This window comes from Podarcis vaucheri (assembly GCF_965113315.1).
Source record: "Podarcis vaucheri genome assembly, chromosome: 7".
NCBI classification, from domain to species: domain Eukaryota; kingdom Metazoa; phylum Chordata; class Lepidosauria; order Squamata; family Lacertidae; genus Podarcis; species Podarcis vaucheri.
In genome coordinates, this window is record NC_138765.1 from 64,065,301 (window position 1) to 64,089,889 (window position 24,589).

General features: G+C 38.9%; 1 protein-coding gene and 1 long non-coding RNA gene across 6 annotated transcripts in view; one reads left to right on the forward strand and one right to left on the reverse strand.

The window, feature by feature from the left end:
• The window catches only part of ZNF536 (zinc finger protein 536), a 567,281-nt gene that overhangs the window by 389,536 nt on the left and 153,156 nt on the right, over positions 1-24,589 (forward strand). For all 5 annotated transcript variants that reach the window (XM_082232846.1, XM_082232848.1, XM_082232849.1 and 2 more), the window contains one exon: positions 8,387-9,949. In XM_082232846.1, coding sequence (XP_082088972.1) covers positions 8,387-9,949 — 1,563 coding nt within the window. The remainder of the gene's footprint in view (positions 1-8,386; positions 9,950-24,589) is intronic.
• Positions 14,802-19,822, reverse strand: LOC309537903. The gene is made up of 2 exons (XR_014222056.1): positions 16,784-19,822; positions 14,802-16,608 (listed from the first exon to the last, which is right to left on the reverse strand). It is a non-coding gene; the product is annotated as an uncharacterized lncRNA (long non-coding RNA).

Below are 24,589 nucleotides of genomic sequence, written 5' to 3' on the forward strand. Positions count from 1 at the left end.
CCACAAAAGGGGCAATGACTGCTTATTTAGCCTTTGACAGTGATTAGGCAAATTCATGGTAGATGGGTCTCTGAACTATTAGCTCTTAAGTTAAATAGAACATCTAGGTGTCCTGCTTGCAAACTTCTAGCGTTATTTTGTTGGGCAATGTGTGAAAGAGGATGTTGGACCTTTGGGCAGATATGGACCTTTGGTCTGATCCAGCAGGATCTTATGAACTTTTTTATGGACTTTCTCATTCCTCCCTAAAGAAACTCCTGCTTTTGATGTGTGTATGTATGGAAATCCATGGAAGGTGAAAGTTGCAGAGCCATAAACCTGGAGTGATATCTGAGCAAGATTTCTTACAGACTTTAAAAATTCAGAATGCCTTTGTTTTGTGGTCAGCTACAACATCATGTTGCATTTGCATACCAAGAGGTCAATGGAAGTGTTACTGAACTCAGTAAGGCCTATGCCCAAGTCTTACAGGATTGTACTGTAAGTCCCTTCAATTAAAATCAATTGAACTTTTAAGAGTAATTAATTTTAGAAGGGCCATGTTCTCTCTGTACTTGTGCTAATGGAAAATCATGAATATCCATCAAGCAATTAATTACCTGAAAAAGTAATCCAAAGATTCACTTAAAACTCAGTTAATACAATATATAAATATTTGATAATACTTTAATACTTAGGTCTAAAACAAGTGTTACTGGGAGCGGTGGGTTGGAGGGGGGAACCCTACATTTATTTATTCTTTGCATATATCTATACTCTTATTGCAATTAGGTGGTCACTTTTTTGTTTAATACACACCACTGATTGTTATTTCAGAACCTGTCCCTTTCAATTTATGGGAAATAAATATGTTTTATTATCTATAAAAATAATGCCCTAAAACTTACTAAGAAAATTATCCTGGGAAGAAAACCTGCTATTAAAAATAAGACAATGAATTCACAGAGGCATTATACAGTCTATGCAAACAACATTTGCAAAGTATTTTAAATGCACAACAATATTAAAATAGATAAAGATCAATTTCCATTAAGTAAAGAACAAAGTATTATAAAATAATAACAAGAATATGTTGAAATGGAATGCAAGTCTTGCATGTTATAAATTTCCATGATAAACAATGTAATATCACCAATTACAAGGGTTATTAGAATTTTTAAAAACAACTTCTTAGGTTCTTTGATAGAACTGGTACCAATTCTTAAACAAATGCCATATCGGTTAGTTTAGTTATTCTGGGTAAGAGTTCCTCATTTTTTTGCAGTGCTTTAACTTCATTAAAAGTCTGGAGTGATTAAAACCAACATTTTGCTGTGTTTGGACACTGCATTAACTCAGCTGTTATTTTTGGATTTCTCAGCACCTGATGGTTAGAAAGCAATTTGGCACTAGTCAGTTTCCCAAGAATACCTGAGTGTTTGCAGGCCCATGGCTTGAATGACTCCATCCTTTTCCCAAATTCATAGGTAAGGCTGAAATATTCAACACTGGTCAGCAGCAGAAAGCCCAGGTCCTCCATAAACCCTATAGAAGAACTTCTGCATTTAGATAACTCAGCCTGCTCGTTTGTGCCTTAAGTAGCAATCCATGTCTCTTACCACTGTAGAGGTGTCCCTCTTCTGCTGAGGACAAAGTGCCTTCAAAACAACAGTGTAGTAGTTCTTTTAAGCAGTGATACTGGGTGAGCCCTTCATGCTTGCCTGCTAGTAGCTCTTTTCATCACAGCGTTCCCTTTGTGTGACATTTCTATGCAGTCTTATTTTTCACCTGCCACTGGTAGCCCCAGAAAGCCTTATAATACCCACCTGCCCTCATCTATTCCCACCTGCGGATGTAGTACTGACCAGCTGACCTTTGGTGATACAACTCTTTCCCTTTGGGTTTTTCTCCTGCTATCCCCCTGACCACCATATTGCTGCTGTTTCCTGTAATTCCTCCCTGCTTCTTTGAAGTTAATGGGCTATGCAACATTAAACTGAAAGGAAACTATGGGATACATTATAAATTATGTTATGTTAAATCAGGTGCCCTTTTTCAGGCCAAGGGCAACATTACTTAGTAGAAAGCTGCTGGGGGCTGTATTCCACTACTGGCCAGGACTAGACTTACATATAAGCCATGCTCTTAATGTACACAGACAGACACATAGAGAGAGGGGGACACTATTTAGCATGGAAACAGGCATATATTTAATACTCCACTTAATTTCACCTAGCATTTTCTCCATAGACTTTTACAAAGTTTGTTACAAGAGTATTGGAGAGCCTTAACGAAAACAAAAAGAACTATCCTGACTGCAAAAGGCAAAAAAAGAACTTGGGAACCTCAACAGAAGAATGCCAATAATATCAATTCACAACTGAACTTCAAGCCCTGCCTTACAGCTATTCAAACTTTACAGTGCAACTGCACCTCTAAAACTGCATGGCTGTAATTTGCAAAATGCAAAGGGGTCTTTTTGTATGTCTGCAATGACCACCAAATTCCCTCTCTGCTGAGATGTATTCTTCTTGCACCACCGCTTTTAGCAGAGGAAGACGTTTCATTCTCACACCATTTACACTGTTGAGCAGCTGATGGCAGGAGGAGATCTGAAGGGCCAGATGAGAGCCAGTTTCAGGCCCACCCAGCCCATGGGCACAACAGTCACCCACTTCTGTATTAAATAAATGCAAATTGCATACTCACACACACACATTTACACTTACCCTTTTCAGAAAGCATGTGGAGGCAGGAATATTTGAGGGAAAATAGCATTATGCTCCAAAAGAAGAGAGAAATTTGTCATTGAAAATCTTTTCTTCTTATGTTTCAAAGTTGAGCTAAAAGGGGCTTTCTTTTATTTCTCTGTATTTCTCCAGATAACTCAATCCTTAACACTGTACCGCTTGCCTTTTCCCGACTTAATGACATCCCAAACTTTTGTTGAAAATAATTGATTGAATTTAAATTTCCTTAAAAGTTTAAGAGGTAATGTTACAGTATAAATTTCCTACCAAACACTAAGTAGGGAAATATCCATTAGTGAAATTAACTACAGTTTCTAGGTAGCTAACAATGTGGCGTATACAGTAGGGCATGGCTAATGAACACTGCAGTGGGTGATATTTCATTATACAAATTAATGCTCACATTTTAATGGGAAAGTCACATAATGAATCTCAGCTTCACTGACAGCAATTAGAGACACAGATTGTCCCCTTCTGGACAAGACACTGTTTAGCAATAAGCAGCTGTGTAAAAAGTCTTCAGGTTTGCAACATATATATGCTTTGGGGGAATTGGTGTACAGTTTATATTAATGTACTGAAGCTTCAGAGCTAAGGAGCATCCATATTTATTTCTCCCAGTATTAACTATGTAAAGACCTGTAGAAAGACTAAATAAATATCCGAGATAGGATTTAAATTCAATTATATAGCTTTGCAAAAATTAAAACATTCTTCTGTCTGTTGTGCAATAGAACAGAAGGTAATATAAGACCCAGAATACAAGAGTATGGAATAATCGTATACCTTTCCTTTGTCTTTCCTTTGCATCTTTCCCAGTCACAATAGCAAGGGAGTAAAGAGATTCAGAATGCGACTGGTATTTCTGACAAACAGATGAACTATGTGGGGAACATGTGCATGATCCAAAAATAATCCCACAGAACCTTTGATATTCCATTTGGTTTCAAAAGTGTGAAGTGAGTGATTAGAATGATAAAAGAAATTACTGAGTAGGAAGAGGCATAATAATGAACTAATTAAACCGTACTGCAGCTCTTTTCTAAAATATTCACTGTGCCATTGATAAAATGGGTTATCAATAATCGCTGCATTGATTTAAAAATCGGTTTGGTATTTTTATTAGAAAATGCTCACGGAAAGACTCTTCACTGTTTATTTCAATATATGTACATAAAAATTTAAAAGCCAACCATTCTTGCTGCTGCTGCTGAATGCCACTCCTAGATGCTCCTAGATGCTTTGCATGCAGAAGGCTGCAGGTTAAATCTCTTGCATCTCCAGGTAGCACTTGAAAGATGCCCGCCTTCAAACTCTAGAGAGCTACAGCCAGTCAGTGTAGACAATACTCAGTGAGATGGACCAAAGGCTTGATTCAGTCCTATATTTCAAATGTGAGCTGCTGCTTCTCCTTTAGACTAAGGTTACCAGATGTCCCCATTTCCTGGGGACAGTCCCCGGGTTTACAAATCAGCCCCCATACAAAATCCATTGAAGTTGACAAGTGTCCCCAGATTCATTGGGGAAAAATCTGGTAACCGTACTTTAAACCTGCCAGAAAATTGCTCTCCAATTGGATTAATTTTAGGGGGACAGACAGATGGTGGATCTGGTTTCACGATGTGTCGAAGCAGCAAATAAATATGGAAATGAGGCTCCACTAGTGAGCAGGTTATGATTTGCCCCTTGCACCTTCTGTATTACTATCATTTTTACCAGTTTCATACTGTACAAAACTGGTCCAGAGAGCTACTGCACTGGACCTGGGCTGATCTCATTGAATGCAAAAGTACCCAAAGCAAAGTGGCTGGTCTTGCAATCTCACCTCCTTTATGTTTTGCAGTATGCATTATTCATAATAATCAATGGAGACAATGGAATTTAAAAGCATTTCACTTTGACTGGATTGGACCCAATGGCTTTGTAATATTATTTATGCTGTCATTCAGGTGTGATAATTCTTAACAAGGATATCCTTTAGTGTGCAACGTTTAGAAATAGTTTGTAAAGACACTAGTATGTTACTGAAGACTTTATTGATTCTATTAAACGTGATTCTATCACATTTGTCACTGGAAATACATTGGTCACGTGTTCAATACCTTTCCCAATAGCATGGCATACAGAAATCCTTGAGGGCTGATTAAATAACCCATTCCACTAAGAAAAATAGTGTCTGTATCTGTTGTTACTTAGGACTGGCTTGGCCACTGAAAATTTGGGATATTGATCTATGCTGTTAGTTAGTTTTTAAATATAAATTAGATGGAAAAAATGCTAGAGAACTGTTTGAGGAGAAAGTTATTCATTTCCCACCGGCTGCAATGGCAGCTGGGTGAGATGAACATCTGTTCTGTTACTCTTTATTTATAAGCTGCCTTTCAGCCAAAAAGGCGGCTCACAAGAATAAACAGATATATACTAACAATACAACTGATACAAATTAAAAACATTTCAACTGTATTAAAAACCAAACGCATCTAAATTCCAGCTCCAATGTCAAAGAAAATTCCCTACAAGAATGTTAAGAAAAATAAGAATACTTAGGCAGCATCTTCATCTTATAGAGGTCCCAGGCAGTGGGGTGGGGACAAGGCAGATGGAAAAGTTTTCCTGTAGCCAGTCAGTCAAGGGGAGATGGAACAGAGCAAACTGCCTGCTGCAAGGCCACAAGGAATGGCAACCAGTAGGCTGAGGCCCAACTGACTTAGCTGGAGATCCTGCCCCTGCAGACAGTGGCAGACTTTGGGCTCTTAAATTTCAGCGGCGCCCTGTGCAACACTAAAATTGGGTGCTCTCCACCTCTCACACTCCATTGTACAGCATTGCTTTGGCGTCCCCTGCAACATGCCCCCCTCCCCAGTGCACCAGTTGTGCCACCCTATGGCTACCACTGCTGCAGATTACACCAGCAAGCAGTTTGGTTCCCCACCATCTCCCTCCATTCCAGTGCAACCACCAGTTGCCTCAGAACAAATCAGGGATTTGATCCACCGCTTGTACTCTCCACAAGGTGGCTCCTAAGCCCTGCCTATGTGGACCAATCAACTGGGAAATGGTGGTCTTAGGCCTGGTGATGTGATCAGTCCACAGCCGCAAGGAACAGTATGGGTGAAGAGAAAGTGGAAAAGATGTAGAGAGCATCTTGGTTCAGGGGGATTCCTCAGGTCAGGTTCTTAGGGGGAGGGTGACACTCACATGGCCTCCCTCAGCACACTAAGCCATAGGTGGCCATGATGACCAGAAAGTAGTGCTTTAACTGGATTGTATCCAACTTTTGGATTTTGTTTGTATTACTCTGCAAAGTCCTGAACATCTTTTACCTAGGGTGCCTCAGGAACTGCCTTAACCCTTACAATCAAGGCTGATCACCAGTATCATCTGCTGGAGCATTGCGTTGTCTTTGTTGTCATTTAACAACCACAAGAAACAGAGCCTTTAGTGTAGTGCAGGCATAGACAAACTCAGCCCTCCATATGTTTTGAATTACAATTCCCATCATCCCTGACCACTGGTCCTGTTAGCTAGGAATGATGGGAGTTGTAGTCCCAAAACATCTGGAGGGCCGAGTTTGCCTATGCCTGGTGTAGTGTTTCTCAGACTTGGATCCCCAGCGGTTGTTGGACTACAACTCCCATCATCCCTAGCTAGCAGGACCCATGGTTAGGGATGATGGCAGCAATGGCACTGCTTTAGTGTCATTGGCTCAGTCCTGGGGAACATTCTACCCACAGAGATTCAGCAGCTGTTTTCTGGGCCAACTTTTAAACACCTGCTGAAAACGTTTGTATTTTGCCAAGGCCTGTGCAAGCAATTAAGAATGCATCCTTCCACAATGGTTAATAGACTGAGAAAGGATATACTCTCATTCTCACATGTTCTCACTTGAGCTGAAATCAAGTGGCTTCCCCAGTTCATTACCTCCATTAGTGGGTGGCAAATTGGGATGGCCATTTCAAAAATTCTCAGAAGGGCAGGGCCTGAAACAGATCGTCAGAGTGGTATAGCAACCAGTGCCTCTTTCCAGGGAACTGGAAATTGTAGCTTCATAAGAGTCATAAGTTTCTGAGAGCTCTTGACACCCTTAACCAACTACAGCTCCCAGTATTCCCTGAAGGAAGCCATAATTATTTAAAGTGGTATGATATTGCTTTAAAAATGTATGGTGTGGATGGGGCCTAAATGCTTTGAAGCCTGAAATTTCTGAACCAAATTTAAAATAGTTTAGAATATATAGCTTTTTTTAAAAAAAAACACAACACTAGGATGCAAGCGCAATTTCCAATTTGTTTGTCTTTTGGTGGGGAGGAAGAGAGATGTACAAACAATGCAACATTTTTCAGGGCACAGTTCACAGATGGCTGGTTTGGCATTTAGATCATTTCAGTGAAAGAAAACAGTAGAGAAAAAAATAGTTCCTTGTTGTTGAGGTCGCTTAGAGAAATAATTGCTGTTATTGACAGAGTGCTATTAAAAGGAGCTTCTAGAACTGTCAGACTCCTGTCTGTTTCGATGACTATTCCAGCATTCAGGTCTGCAAGGGAACCCTTGATTGCTAACAAGTGCTAGTATACATTTAAATTCACATTTATCTAGACATATTTTTCCTTCCGGGTGTATATGTGTGAATTTCTGTAAATATTTCACATATGTGCTTTGCAACTCAGAGTTCTTCTAAATCAGAAAGAGCCGTACAAGTATAGCACTGAATTAGAAATATATATATTTAATTCATGAAGATCATCTTATATGTTTTAGAACACTGTTTAAGCCAATCCTTACTCTGTTGAAAAGTGCTTATTAGAGGTAAATTACACATTTTACTACTGGAGCATTAGAGGTACCATTAGTGCAAATTTAAAGCACTGCAAAAAAACCCAGTAATGTTAATTTCAAACATAGAAACTAAATATATTTTCTACCTTTTATTGCCCGTTCTCTCTCTAATTTTTATTGACTACCTTTTATCTTAACTATATGTTCTTACTCAATAGGATTGTAATGCACTGTAATGGTATTAATATTTTATAGAAGAAACTGTATTTATAGTTCTTTATTTGGAAACAATGCAGCAGGTCTGCAGATCTTTGAATCCTTCTGGAATGGTGCCCTCCAAATAATGATAAATTACTTGAGCAGAATGCCATTTGCTAATTATATCCATGATTTACTGCAGAGCAAGACTTAAATCATTCATTTCAGTCTTGCGTAACAGTGCCATAAAATTTTTAGGGTTAAAAATTGTTTCCATATGTATAATTTAAACAAATTTTAGTGCTATTGTTTACAGAAAAACATTGTAGTCATCCATTTGTTACATATTTTGCCCCCCCCCGGCTTGTACTTTTAATGATCACTGTGGTGGAATAGTTTTGCTTTGTTTTAATAATCATATCTTTTAATTCTGAAGCACTTTTAGCATATTAAGTTAAGGAAAATATAACTTGTGTGTGTTATGCTGTGTAAGTCTTGAGTTGATAGAAAGTGATTCAAAGAAGAAGGTTTTTTATTATTTTACAGGGGAAAGAACTGGAATTAGAAAAATAATTAGTGGGTTTTTGGAACCATCATTATTGTAGAAGGATAGATGTTGATCCCCTCCCAAATAATTCATTTTAATACAGCTAATATACCTATTTATCTTTTGATAATTGCAGGTGAGAAACCTTACAAGTGTCCCCACTGTGATTATGCTGGTACACAATCTGCTTCACTCAAATACCACTTGGAACGACATCACCGGGAACGGCAGAATGGCGCAGGACCACTTTCTGGACAGTCTCAAAGTCAAGAACATAAGGAAGAGACATCAAATAAAGGATCAATGTTCATTAGACCTGAAGTACTGAGAGGAGCCTTCAAGGGTCTTCCTGGAATAGATTTCAGGAGTAGCATGGGATCTCAACAATGGTCACCAGGAATGCTTTCCTCAGGAGATCATCCAGGTCATTCAACTGGCATGTCTTCAGAGGTTTCTTCAGACGGCATCAAGGGGTCTGACATATCTTCCAAAGGGACACGCTTTTCTGAACTGGGCAGAGCTTACCATAGTATGGTTGGAAATGGAGTGAATTTCCAAGGGTCGTTGCAAGCTTTTATGGACAACTTTGTCCTCAGTTCCTTGAAGAAAGAAAAAGAAATGAAGGATAAAGTCCTGTCTGATTGCATTTCCACAAAGCCTCTGGCTTTAGAGAGTGGTGAGGAGAAATCATCTAATAAGCAGAGAAAAACAGAAAAATCACAGTATGAGCCTCTTGACCTCTCTGTGAGACCAGATGCAGCCAGTCTTCCAGGTTCATCCGTTACAGTCCAAGACAATATTGCTTGGCATGGCTGCTTGTTTTGTTCATTCACGACATCATCGATGGAATTAATGGCTCTTCATCTCCAAGCCAATCATTTAGGCAAGGCAAAGCGTAAAGACAGTGTTTTAGGATCAACTAGAAATGGTAAAGACCCACCCAGGGAGGCCATTGCTTCAGCAAATAAAGCTAGCTTGCTGCTGACTTCCATACAGTCCAACAAAGATGTAGCTACTTCCAATTTGATTGGCCAGATAGACCCGGCTTCTGAAAGAATGAACCAAGGATCCAAGGACTCTCCAGGAGAACAGAGGAACACCCCTTGGCCTGGTCACATGGATTCCACTTTCTATAATTTTGCAGCAGACTTCTACAAGCAATTTGGCGTTTATTCCGGAGTTGTCGGAGCACAAAATGCTTGCACTGGTAACGACCCTGACATAAAAACACAAAGTGAAGATGACCCAACCATGCTGCTTTCTGACTCTGTAAATAAAAGTGCTACTGACGACCTGTCAGACATAGCTTCCTCTGAAGACATGGAGTCCTCCAAGGAAGAAACCATTGATGATGAGGACATTGAAACAGAACCTGATCTTACGAACAAACCATTGTCCAATCTGAGCAAAGATGGTGCCGATAGAGGGGACAACGTACAAGGCTCTGTTGCCTCAAAAGGACTCATGCCGCCATTGCCACCTTCCGAAAAGCAGTGGCACAGTCAGAATCTCCTCGCCTCCCATGAAGCTACACCAGGTGCCATGAAGCCTGAACCAGCTCAGAGCCCACAGGTCCTGGAGAAGCAAGTCAACATGTTGTCGGTCCTAAGAGCCTACAGCTCTGATGGCTTAGCAGCCTTTAATGGACTTGCAAGTAGCACAGGAAGTAGTGGATGTATCAAGAGACCTGACTTGTGTGGTAAGTTTTAGAATCCTTATTTCAGACCATTTCAGAGAAAAACAACAACCCACAAAATTACTGAGTATGTCAAACTGTGCTTGTTAGTAAATTTGGCTTTAAGATGATGTTTTAAAACCTTGGGACAAAATTCTACTTTGTTACAAAGCATGGACCTCCATTGAAATTAGTGGTGCTTCATGCAGCAGTACGTGGCCTTTATACGTGGTCCAGGCCATTAAAAAAAATACATTGTGTAGTTTTTAATTAGATAAGTAGTTATATAAGACATTTGTATTTATGATATGTGACCAGAACATCTGCTGCTTCATTTTGATCAATCTGGTTTTATTTTATTTTTTAAACTGACGTGGTAACTTGCAACTTTTCAGCATTTGAACTGAGAAAAAAAGTAAAAACACTAAATGCTTTGCCAAGCCTAAGCCTAGTTTGCTTTCCAAAAAAATTATTTCCTTATGTTGAATAAGGACATATTGAATATGCTCAATGAAATATAAATTAAAAAATCTGGGTGGGTTATTCCAATTCGTAGTTATATTTTTATAGAGAAATCCCTAAATTTATTAATCAGACAGTGAGGATTATATCCAATGTTAGTAAAACTCAGAGTTGACCTGCTGAGATTAGTGGACCTGCTTTAGCCCTGCTCATTAATTTCAGTGGATCTACTCTTTGTAGAACTTAGTTGGGTTCAATCCTAATATTTTATTATTTTCAAAAGCTAGGCAATTTACTGTTTAAATTTCCTTACACAATTTCCTTATGGTAAACAACACAAACATCAATTACCTAATTAATAAGACAGTTGTTTATGTATGAAAAACAAACAAACATGCTGTTGTCCTTGAGCAGGTGCATATAATCACTTTATCCCTATGCACAATTATTTTTGGAGTCACCAACTGGCTGGTTACACTGTCTAGGTCAACTTATCTAATCATTAGGTTATCTAGAATGTAAAGAGTTTGAACTTGCTTACTGCCTTGATGGTTTCAGCAAAGTCTATTTTTATTGCTTGTCCAAAGTGGGGTGCTTAGGAAGTCTGTGTCATATTATTGCCACCACATAGTGACACCAACATTCCTCATGTGTAGAGAGAGAGAGAGAGAAACTGGGTCCTTTTCATTTTCTATATGATCCACAACCATGCAAGCCTCAAATACCAAAACTTCTAGTGTGTAGGAAAACCCAGAGGTTTATGCAGCTTTCGGTGCAAATAGATTTAAACAAAACAAAAAACAAAACAAAAACACCCTTTAATGAACAGAAAGGGTCTGTACAAATTCATCTTTTAATATGATCTCTGTAGTTTTAAAGCACAGAAAGAGCTGCAGCAAAAATCCCAAGCAGACCATTTTAAAAAAATGAGTTTATATACTGCGGTGGTGATAAGAAATAGAAAAGAAATGTAAAAGCTCACTTAACTAGCTGAACATCCTGCCTCACTAGATAGTACTGGCATCCTGATCCTACAATTCCAGCTGTACAATGTGCACATTTGCAAACATGGGCTTGCTATATTCACACTTTCCATTTCTGGATGCGCCCTTAAGAAGTCTCAATGCATGGAGTGTTCCTAGGACTTTCTGCACCAGCTTTGAAATCTTCAGAATGGGGGTATACCATTACTGGTCTGGCATGTTGTCACAAACCAAGATAGAACACCTCCATTGCAGGCTGATGTAAGTGTGTTGCAGGGGGTTGGACTAGATGACTCTAGGGACCCCGTCCAACTCTACAATTCTGTAGTTCAAAGTGCTCAGGAAGAGTGGAGTGCAGAGGCACAAAAGCACACAGCCTAAATTCAGCTTATTAACCCAGAGAGGTAGCATACACAGTAAGCAGTTTAGAAATAGCATTCAGCAAGCTGGGTGGGGGGTGGGTTGCAATGCCATACCTCTAAACTTTGCCTTTTGCAAATCAAGGCCACCCATGCTGCTTGGCTCAGAAATATGCTGGGCTGTTTATTTTTAAAATGTGGAATCACAGATTTACTAAATTGGAGCTTATTACACCAAGACAGAGGTCTCTTGGGCGGAAGTAAAAAACAATGAATTAAAGTAGTTGTTGGGAGACCATAGATTTAGAGGCTCCACCTTACTTTCTACTATTCTAGGGGTAGGTATGGGGTGGGGTCTAAAGCCCAGGTGTTGGAGTAGAGTGGGATGGAGAAGACTGCAGCATTCATATTGCTATATATCTGGCAAACCATCTCAAGGGCATTCACAAATCCACATACAAGGACTGTTGCAGATCTAAACAAATGTCTGGCTACTGGACATTTAAAATTGTCCAGCAAATTCAAGATATTGGATCTCAAATAAGTGGAGTTGCAGTCCATTAGGAAGGTTACATGCATGCCTTGAACTTTTAATATGCAGACATGGCTGCAGGGGGGCTTTGAATGGAGAAGTGTGCCATTCTGAGCTCAGTACCCATAACTATGCGGTGCAAAGAATGTTTTCCAAGTTGTCAAAAAAAGAAAGAACTATGGGATTTCTGACAGTTTGAAAAATATTGACAGCTGTTAATGTTATGCAAATTGAAAGTCCCACATTCCCTCCTTTTAATAGCTGTTCAGCCTCGTGATTATGAAAAGGAGGCTGTCCAAAAAATCTAAAATTTAAAGTTTCCCAGTGTGAGATTGTGATCAAAGTTTCACAACCTTACTTTCTATTTAAGTGTTATATTCACTTATTATAAACCACATTATCATTGTCATCATCATCACTTTTGAAAACAAATCTGTTTTATTTTTTTAATTCCCCATCCTTCTAATGATTCAAAATTAATTTCATGAGTTGCTGAGTACACAAAAGTTTCACAAGCTGTGCCTTTTAACTGAGATAGAGCATCAGAGCTATGAGGCTGACCTGCAATAAGTTTGATTATTTTTATACATGGAATTGCAGTTCAAATCCTCTTTCCCACACCTCCAGATTTTATTTTATTTTAAGTTTGGGCTGATATCTTTACTAGCCATTTGCACAGAAGTCTTTGTAGTTGCAGACTATGAAGTTGTAGTAGCCTTGCAGGAGTATTCTTCAGTATTCTTAAGAGTTCTGCCAGTTTGTTCTCCCAGAGACTGAAAATAAATTAATGTATATGAAACACAGATCATTGCTACTGAGTTTTCTGCTGCTCCTCAGACTATGGAATTTTTGTGAGCTGCCATCAGAGCAAATGTGAGCCCCTTGGCCTGCTCTGAAAGAAGTTAATTGGTGGCATAGTCAACGCATTCCAAGACACATCCCTTGTGATTGGTTGCATTTGTTGCTCATAAGTCATGTTTCCTCAGTGAATGGCTGTAGAGAGCAGTCATAATGGATGACTGTTCAACTAGTAGTAACAAATCATGTTACCCAGTTGACCACTTGAGTTATCATGCATAATGTAAGCATCCTGGGAAATGGGTTGGGCGTAAGGCTGAACTTAGTGGAATGATTGTTGTTGCTTCACTTGGAGGGTTGAACTTAGAGAGCTTTAGACTAGCTTTGCTTGAAAGCTACTTGCTGAATGGCGTTTTAATGGAAATATGCTAACATCTCTCAACCCAAACAGTGTTACTGTCCCTTTCTTTTTCAGCCCAATTCAAGCAGGTTCTTGGCTGCTTTGAGCTAGTGAAATAGCACTACAATCCCAACTGTGTTGTCTTTTGGCTAACCCAGGTCCACCTATCATCATAATGGGGCACTTAGGACCTCTTCATGTGTTATACTTTAGCAAATATACTGTGTGTACCCAGTAATACATGGGAGGGGTACATATTTATTTCGCCCCTCTATCTATATGCTGTAAGAAGTTGAATGGGTCCAGTCTCTCTGCCACACACATTGGAAATGTACATACGGTGAAAAGAATGTGAGTTTCTATTGCATATTATGGAGTACATGGTGGGTATGCATAGTTCTTCTTTTCATTTTGTAATGATTAAGTAACCCAGATTAGTTTTGCTTCTGCTTAAATGTATGAGTGTGCCTGACATTGCACAAATAGATGGATACAGTCTGTGCACCTAATGATGATCATTCTTTAGTTTAGTTTAGATAACAACTAACTGGAGACATTTGTCATTTATAGGTTTTTTAAAAATAATACCTCCTGACGTTTTGCATTATCCCATTGCCATTATGAGTTTTAAAATGTGACTGATTCACTTGCTCTGATGGTGAGACAGTCAGCAGGAATGTTCTACCCATATTGATCTCAACATCTGCTCTCCCCACTTGAAATAGGCTCTGTCATCCCAGTCAAACCTTCCCCAATCCTAGCTCAGAAAACAGTATAGTTTGTAGACCAAGACAATCATTCACTCTGCTGCTTTGGTGCCCATGTTTAATGGGTATGCATCTGGAGACCAAAATATTCCCATGCATTCACTTGCATAACGGACATGAGCAATGTTCTAGGATAAAGATCATTGAATGGCAGCATATTTTTCTTGTGTGTTTCAGCAAACTGGCTATTACAAAGTAATATGTTACTTTGTAAATAAGTAATTGATCCAGACTTGGCTACACACACACAAAACAAACAAACAAACAAACAAACAAACAAACAAACATGTTTGATTTGCTTAACCTAGCAATATGGACCAGATTTTCACTTAGATATATATATAACTGTTAAATCACTGAAGCAATCCAGTTTTATGTCTCTAGGGCCTTTATGTAAGAGCAATATAGGGCAAAATTGAAACTTTATGGTGAGCTGAGGGTTAGATCACTCTGTCAGCCACCATGATGACCATCTTGACCCCTACTGTTTTCATTGTTGCAAAACTGAGTTTAAGGGACCTTTGATCAGCTAACCAGTGGACAATTTGGTCCTTTTTAAAAGTAGGTTGTGTGTGTGTGTGTGTGTGTGTGTGTGTAGAGAGAGAGAGAGACAGAGAGAGAAACATCAAGGTATAATACTGAGATATACATATACCCTGTAGCTTTAGGGAAGGAATGTTTCCTGCTTTTTAAGAATTAGTTCTTCATACCACTACCTTCTGTTTACTCAGAAGTAAGTCCCATTGAATTTAGTGGTTCTTAAACATGGGCTTTCACTCCTAATCAGTTTAATACTGAAACCTTGTTCAGTGCTTTTCCTCTCCACTCAAGACAACATTTATGGCGAGGACCACTGAGATGCTTCTCATTAATATAAGTGTATTAATGTGATATAATGAAACACCATTCTGCTGCTTAGAACATCCTTCTCAACACAGTCCCCATGAATGTAATGTGAAATTAGATGGGAGGTGGCTCATCCACATGATACCCATAACATTTTCTATTGGATAAGTTTTGTACTGTTTCCTTTTTGTCATGTGACTTGATCTTAACTTCCAGTCACTCACACCTTGGTTCATATTTAGTCATTTTTGCTTGGTGATCCTGTCATAGTTGTGGTATGCTACATTAATATCAGATTTTGATCTTTCTTGCCCATACCAGTATGTTGGTATCAACCAGCCTTAATTAGATGTTATGCAGCTAAATTAACAAATGCTTATAAAGCGCCTTTCAGAGGTCCTGAAGAAATGAGGGCTACACAAATATGGAATGTTGCTTCGTGTCCAGCGTTATATCTTTATCAGAAGCCTTCTTTGTGGTTGGCAGTTATATTTAATCTCCCTTTAACCACTGTTAGAAATAAAACGAGGATATAAAAACAGTCCCTCTCACTATTATCTCTGAAAGTCTTTGACCTTCTCTAACATACCTGGCTGCAATCATATACGCATTTACCTGTGGTACTTACTTCTGAGTAGGCCTGTATAGGATTGCACTTTAATATGTTATTTTAAATAGGGGACTGTTGTGTTGCTGCTGAATATGCACATTGTTGTAATAACATGGATCTTGTTAGAGCAACCCCAGTGTCGGTACTTGTTGAGCTGCCCCATGAGAAAGGTTTGAATTAGATCTATGAATTATAATATTCTGAATTTGCTGCTTTTTTGCTTTTGCTAAAAGCTCTGATCTACTTTGTTCCATGTAGAGTTTTTTCTGTTCTTGAAACCCTATTTTGGCTCTTAGAAACAACTTGGTACCATGTTGAATGGAATGAGGTATCTTTGTGAACACATCTTCCACCACTAACAGCTTGTATAATAGTCTGTTTTATGGTAGTGCCTTCAAATCTCAGGGCAAATTCACAAGGCTATGCTTATCTTGTGATAACAGCAGTGATTATGACAGCTTGCTTGTTTGGACGGATATCACAGCTCAACTCTCCTGGACAGGACTTCTTTATCACATGAACAAAGTGCATTTAACTGAAAGGAAGCATTATCAAGCAATAATCACTTAACTGCTACCACTTCAATTAAGGGTATGACTTTGCATGCAGAACTATCATAGTTTCAGTAGAATTGAGGACATGCTTCAGTCTAAATAGTCTCTTTTTATGGGCCTAATCTCATGATCTTCTGGGCATGGTCTTCAATAGTCACTCTGTCTGTCTGTGTATCTCTCTCATACACACAAACCCTCCCCTGTGTTGACTCCATGTGAATCCTGCATCATATGAAGGATTTGCTTTTGGCATGTTACTTACAATCAAATTGTGGGGTATTCAGCAGTGCACGAAAAGTCGAATATTATGCAACAAATGCACATGACTGGCTCATCATGGGTTGAACCATTTGAGAGCCATTGTGGTTCTTCCTGAGACTATTCTGCACAAACAAGGTAATTAAGTAGTGTCATGGTCTACCTTTATCACTCAATTCTCTTCCACTCATCTTTCCAAAATCTCATCTTTCTTTTGCATTCGGTCAAAGTCTAGCTGAAGCAATATGTTTGGTTCATATTGCTAAATTTCTATTAAATGTCATTTCACTGAATCCCAACGTTTCAAAAAACTGACCTTGTGTGCAAAGGCATTAAAGGTGTATTTTCCACTTTAAATGTAAGCCACCACAGGAATTAGCAAAGGATTGTTCAGCAGGAGTGCCATTTACATTTCAGTGTTTGTGTATGTTTCAGTTGGGAGAGGGCAAAATTTAGCAAAACCCAATAAGTCTATCTTATGGATAAATTCAGTGATCAGGGTTAAATTGTAAAAAGTCTGTGTATTATAGAATCATTTGTCATGATTCTTCTTTCTTTCTTTTTTTAAGAAACTGCAACAGCTGTAGCATTATCAATGCAGGACAAGCCTCTACTCCCCCACTTTTTTTCAGCAAAAGAATCTCGGCCTTCTGTGTGCATAGCTACCATGCAGGAACATTTAATTGTATCATAGAATAGTCAATCTTGGTATGCAGTATTAAGTACACTACCTAGATGAAAGATCCCCCTGAGTAACAAATAAGCATGCTCTGAAACTTCTCTCACACACTTCTCCACCTTTCCTAAATGGCACCCTTTCATTTGCAGAACTCTCTGGGATCTGCGGAGACATTCAGATCATGCCATTTTCTTTTCTGCCATTACTGTGGTAGAAGTTCTTTTGTCCCTAATGAAGTTACTCCTCGTGTTTGTCTGTGTTAACTGGGATCAGAACCTGGCCCTGAGTCTTTGGGCTTCAGCTGCTGTTGTGGATAATGCATTGCTATTTGCGTGGCAATATCCAACCAAACTCATATGGCTTTCTTCCTTTTTTAATTAAGTCGAATGCCAGCAGCCCAATGAAGTTTGCACTCCTGGATAAAAGGGCTGGTCTGTGCCTAGCATTATATTTGCCAAATGGTTCGCTAGTCATTTCAGTACAAACAAATGGATGGTGTCAGTAAGTCTGCAAACACTGTTGACATTTAGCCTTGTTTATGTTACTTTCCTTTTGCTGCACATTTTTGGCTCAAAAAGCTACTGTCGGAATCAACAGTGACTTCCTAAGCAGAAGCTAAGGGCCCAGCCTCTTCTAAGCCTCACCCCTGGGACCACTTGCATTATTAAGTGTGGAGGCTTTGACTTGGGGAACTTATGCTCAATATGTCATTTGGCCATCTAGAATTACAATAAAATTAGTCTCCAAATTTGTAGAAAAACAGAGACCAAGACAATATATATATACATTGTTTGTTATTTCTAGTTCTGTTTTGTTTTTTTCCAACTCTGAACTAAAGCTGTGGGAGGGTGACTGGAAAAACAAGCCGTTCTAAGGATGCGTATTCTGAATCACTTAATGCAGATTAGGCTCCCTTGAACTTTCACCACCCTCTTGCCATTTAGAATCAGGGTGCTGAAGAGCAACGAAAAGCTGATTCTCCTCACACTTTCCATGGTGAGCTTACTCTTGCCTTTTCGTTTTAGTGATTATAAGTACACAAACATGGATAATAATTATTCCAGATTAATTAAGCAGGAGGCATGAACTTGTGTGCAAGTGACGGAGCTCTTCCGTTAGGCCAGAGATCACAGAGAAGTAATTCTGGCTCTTTCTATCCCTGGCACCTGCTGGTTCTGCCAGTTCTAGAAATCCTCCTGATACTACTCGCCTCTGGGGCCTGTCCAACTCCGACTTAGATTTCACTGGGCTGAATTGTATCTGGCTGTGTGGCATTGTGTCCAACATCTTCAGCAAATTAAGAAAATGAACCATAGTGACTGGGTGTAATTTAAATAAATACCATGATGTTTATTATATTTAAAGATAGGCAGGAAAGAGAAAGTTAAATCAGGCAAGAAAGGTGCAAGGTGAACCCTGACACTTTTCTTATTTTTATGGTTTTGGAATGTGACATGGCTGGCGTGTTCCTTGTTGCTTTCTTAATACGTTCCACGTTCTATCTTCAAGTGTCTTCAAAATGAAGGACATCTGGCAATTATAATTCAAGTGTATTTAAAATTCAGAAACCTACAGCCTGGACTTTGGTCTGCTCTGCTGTCCTCCAATGTACCTACAAGTATTTGCCATGTACTCAAACCATGGTTTCAGTCTCACTTAGCGTACAAAACTACCATAACATAAATGGGTAGACTGTAATCTGGCACAGTTACTTGTGTAGAATTCCCATTGACATCAGTAGGACTTGCACATAAGAGAGTGTAGAACTGCAGCCACGAACCAGTCCTGTGCTGTTGTTTTTAGTCATAATTTTGCACCTTAAAAAAGAAAGATATACACAAATAAGAACAATTTTTGTCTTTCACATATCAGTATTTTGGATATTCTTTTATTATTGTAAAAAAAATGTGTAATCTTGTTGAATTTCTGAATCTGCTGCTTTTCTGCTCATGTTCCTAGATAATTATATCACTGGGGGTAAATGTAATTACCTGTTGCTCTGTTAACTCTTTAAAGCAAAGAGGAATTTCTATATATTTGTCAAAGTGTAGGAATCGATATGTGTGTTCACTATAATCTGTTTATCGCAGCAATACAAAAATCAAAGGCTTTGTAATATGTTTTGTTATGTAGGCATATGAGTCTAGAGAATGGACTGCCTTCGAAGTGGAAACTTCCTTTTAAAAAGATTACTTAATTGTCATTTCTACTTGAGTTTTAAATAGTTTCAAATTTTGTAATACTTTAGGAGGGGAAGAATTACTGTAGTTATCTTTTTTCATATTCTTTTGAGAAATGCTTCCAGTTTAATATGTTGTACCAGTTTTCCTCTTCTTCAATATTAACCAAGAAATGACAGTAAAATTCAATGAACAACACTCTTGACAGCCACAGTTTAACAAAAACCTGTGATTGAAGTGAAATGTGTAAACTTCTGCTGGGTTATCATGTGCTTTGAAATAGAGTATTGTTGGAAGTAATTAGAAAATATATTAAGGTTTCCTGGTAATGAAGGCATGTAAGTTTTAATAATTGTTGCTTTCTGAATAAGTGTCACACTTTATCTTTAAATGTATATGGAGTTCCAAGTTAGGTCATTTCTGAATGGAATGTAAAACAATACTAAAAACAATGCTTCAATAACTTATCTTGGTGTTGCTAATAAAATTAAAAAGCTGTTAACCATTAGTATAGTTTGGAGTCATTTTGTTAATTCACTCAACAACAGAACTGCCAGGAAGCTGCTCTGTCAGCTGGAGGGGAAGGATCCATCTTGAGGTGTTTTACAGGGAAACTGGGTAGTGCAACTGGTTGGGATTTCATTTCTTCTTTCTTTCTTTTTTAATTCCTTGAATGAAAAGACGAATTTGTTCAAGTGAAAAGCCACCTGTGCATCTTTTGTTCATCTACGATATAACGGTTGGTTAGCTGAAGAGGAACATATTGAAGTGTATCATAGAGATGTGCATCTTTTTTAACTGATGTAAATCAAAGATAACACAGTTGGATTTAGGGTTCCCATGCCACACACCAAAAACCTACCTTATGCCAGATGAAGTGGGTGTTGCCTGAGCATTGGCTTCTTACACTTGTTCATCTCCAGGTTCTCCCCATTGCCCTTCCTTCTGTGGGGTAAAACGTGAAGCCTTATTTGCTACAGCTGCTGGTGAAGAGGAAGAAGTTCAAAGGCAAGATGAACTACATATTCCTCATTTCATTCTCCACAGGCAATTTTAAGGGCATCCTATGAATCTCTAGGTTGCTACCTGGCAGCTCTAGAAGGACCTAATAGAGCTGCCTTATGTGAGCCAGACCAATTGCTCATCTAGACCAATATTGCCTATACTGGGCTTCTCTAACCTGGTGCCCTTCAAGAGACTACAGCCTCCATCAGCTCCAGCCAACATAGCCAACAACCAGGGATGATGAAAGACCTGAGTTCTCCAGCATCTAGCACACCAGATTGAGGAAGGCTGACCAATACTGACAGACAGTGGTTATCCAGAAAGAGTCTTTCCTAGGCCTGAACCCAACTGGAGACTTTTTCTCAATTGCTTGTATACCAAACAGATCATCCCTCCATCCAGTCCCTCTCACTAATATATAATTTAATGTTGTCACTTTTGAATAACATATTGGTAGTTTTTTGTTTATGCCTTCCAAACACCATGAGTCAGGACCTGACATTTGAGTGTTCTGTGTCATACTGAGAAAAATCTGTAGTTCACCAGTAGAACAATTATATTATTTTGGAATGCTTGGAAATAATACAGCATTTGTGAGATAACTGTAACATTTATCCAGACTCACTGTGAGATTGTTCTCTCTCTTTGTTTCCCTCTCTCTGATGGCACTTCCCCTCACTAGGAACTCTTTAAAACACACACACACAACCCAACAGACATTTTCAAAGTCAGAAGAAAGTTACAACTTTAAATAGTTATCCAGGCTGGAAGAATTATAGCCTCATATGTATACTTTTTGCACTCAGATAGGAGAACACTCTCTGTATCCCATGGGAATAACAGTGGTGAGATGATGTCCCAACAGGACAAAAGGACATTTGTGTGAGCAGCATAATTTGAGGTCTCCACTATCACATCTGACTCTGTAATGCTACAGCTGAAGCCGCATCACTAGTGTTGAAGGCTATGCCACCATTGTATAAGGACCTTGTTTTGCAATATGTAACAGACACTGCAGTTATTGTTCTGGCCTTCTTAAGGTATAAATGCTTTGTGGCTAGAGGCAGGGCCATTGGTTTTAGTGAATGGCTGTTTAATGCAGACTTGTTTAAAAACACACACAAAGTGAACAACTTGCAGAACAAGAGTGCTTCTCAGGTGGCAGACACCTCCACCCTTCAAAATTTTCACTTCTCCAAATTTTTTCACTTCTCCAAATTTCGATACATTTCTTCAGCCCATTAAAGTGTACAGAAATGCATATACTAGAGCAAAATGTGTATGAAATGCACATATCAGTGAAAATCACATGCAAAAATGCATTAGGAAAATTATGTTGCAAAAATGCATACATTAGGCAAAATTGCATGCAGAAATGTGCATATTAGGGTAAATTTGCTGATAAATTTTCATGGGCATTTGTAAAATTATTTTGCATACTCATATGGAAAAGTGGAAAACTGAACTTAATAATTAAAAAATTAGAACCCGAGATAACTTGAAACTCACAGATTCACCTATCCCTAGCAAACATAGACATTGATTCTGTTCACCCGACACTGCCGCTGTGTCACTGGAACTCACAACATGAGTTGGCAATGAACATCCTAAACTAGGTTGCTTAAAATGCTTGCAGTAGGACAGCACAGTTAGGTCTGTAAACCCAAGGATGCCTTGAGCGTAGATTGCTTGTCATGCAGACCCCTTACTACAAGGTAAAAATTGCTTTTGGAATTGGAGACTGGAGATTCCAGAACAGTTTGTGATGTGGTGTGATGAGAGTACCTGCTGTTCAAGGCATATAAACAAATGTAAATCCCCCTTTGCACACACAAACCCTTTGGCACATCTCAAAGAACCACAGCCTAGTTGCATATTGGAGTCCATCAGTTCAGTTCAGAGGATGTGACTTGTGTACCACAGCTTTCTTACATTAGAGGCTTCCACAAGGCATTCCATCATGATTTCAAAGTCCACAATAGAATAAGTGTCTTATTTTTATTGGGTAGTATTGTTCAGAAATAAACACTTTTGATCTTATGGATCTTTGGAGTTCTGAGATAATGCATAATAATAAATACAGAGAATCTAGCAACTTTGATGTAGCATAAGCTCTAATGTGTGATCCAGAATCTTGATGGAACACCCTAACCCAACTCGGTTATATCTGGAGTTCATACAGTTTGGAATTAAACACACTTCCTGTTTACCAACTCTCTCACCATCATGGAGTGCTTCATGAGTTCAGTCCTGTCAGGTCTCCAAGATGTTGAGCCCAGACCTATGGATGTATATTCAGAAGCAAATCCCACTAAGTTCAATAAGATTGACTCCCAACTTAATGTGCCCGCGATAGAAACCTTGGTTTATTTCCATGGTCTCCATGGACTTCCCTTTCCATGAAGGTTTTTGCTCTATTCGATACTTCCATTTATATATCTTGATTATTCCTGCTTCCTAAAACAATGTGGTTCATTGGCTCAGATTTCCACAAGCTTTGCAATTAAATAAAATTCTGCATTAGCCAGGACAACATAACAGCATGTTCTGAGCATTACAAAAAAAAACAACAACCAAATTTGGTTACAAATTCAAATATTTAAGGCACTTCAGAAGAAACAGCAACCTAATTGGAATATTTTTGGAACTTCAGACATACATGATACATTGACCAGGAGGGAATTACAAACACTTTAACAACCCGTGAACACAAGATTTCTGTTACAACTGCTGACCTTTGGATTCAGCAGAGTTGTGAACTTTAAATCTCGGCTATGTCTTGTAAAAGTTGAAAGATCAGGGAAGTAGGGAGGGATTGTACTGGGGAAAATGCTGAATCACTCCTGATGAAAGGTGGTATCTGATGCTAGACCTACTCAGAGTAGACCCATTGAAAATAATGGGCATGGCTAAGAAGCAATATCCTCAGGGGGTCTAATCTCAGTAGAACTTAGTTGGCTACAATGCAAACTGTTCATCCTCATGATCATTTTTCCCCATGGGAGATGACTTGCCATCCTAAAGACTACCTTGTGACACATCTACTTTCTTAACTATGCACTGAATTAGGAATATAAATTGCTGTCAGTTTTAAGCTCTTAGGACCCCCCCCCCCCAGAAATGGACAGATTGCATCCTTTTCCCTTGTGACCTTTGGCACTTTAGCAAATTATAGGCATATGATTTTCCCATGATACCACTGACTTATATTATATAAGCCACATATGAGATCCAATATTTGAAACGACAACCCTTTTTTTCTGGGCCAGGCACGTTCTCTGTGGGTTGGACTACTGCGATCCATTGTCAATGAACACACCACCCATTCATAACTGGTTTACTTGATGTTGGGACCCCATTCATTTCAGTTAATCTTAAGCAGGATGATCTGGCTGCAGTGCAAGTTTTGAGTGATGTCAATGGGAGCGATGGGTTCATTTTAGGATATAGCATTAGCTTGCTTATAGTGGCCTGGAGATGGAGTCATAGCTGTTTATTGCAACAACAGCACGTTAAGATTTTTACTTATTGATCTGCTAATATATATCCTCCATATATTGCCATCCATGTGCATAGCCTTAAAAGAAGATAGTCGCTGTGCCAAGTAAATTACAATATAAGAATTCAGCACAGATGAAGAGGAGGCAGGAATGTGCTTCATTTCTATTACACCTACCTAGGTTTGGTGTACCTAGTGTTGATCGACTATTTTTTGTTACACTGTGACCTCGAAGTGGTTTGCAGCATGCAGATAACATATCACTTAAAATTAATTGTAAAAAACCAGTTAAAATACAAGAAAGTTTCACTGGATACACTGAACAAGTAGCTTTACAGTACAAACAATCTTAAACCCCAGAACAACATAAATGATTCCTGCAAAAGTTTGGAAGAACAAATAGCCATGGGAACAAAGGGGTTGTGCAAAGACTTTAAGGATAGGTTTGAAAGAGAGAAGGCATCACACAGGTGTACTTGGAAACAACTCAAGACAGGAGCATCAACCGGTCCATTATATTGAATGGGACACTGTCCCACCAACCTCAATCTGCCCAAAGCTAGCCCCCACTCAAGATCCTTATTGTAACCAATTCAAGGGGTGGCATGGCCTATTAGACTTCTCCTTAGTCTCAGTGTGTCCCGTGTGGAACTCATTAAGGAGGAGAATGTAGACAAAACTAGAATTAGTTGACTCTGCCCATCAATGGTCTGGTGCCCCCTACAGTTGACC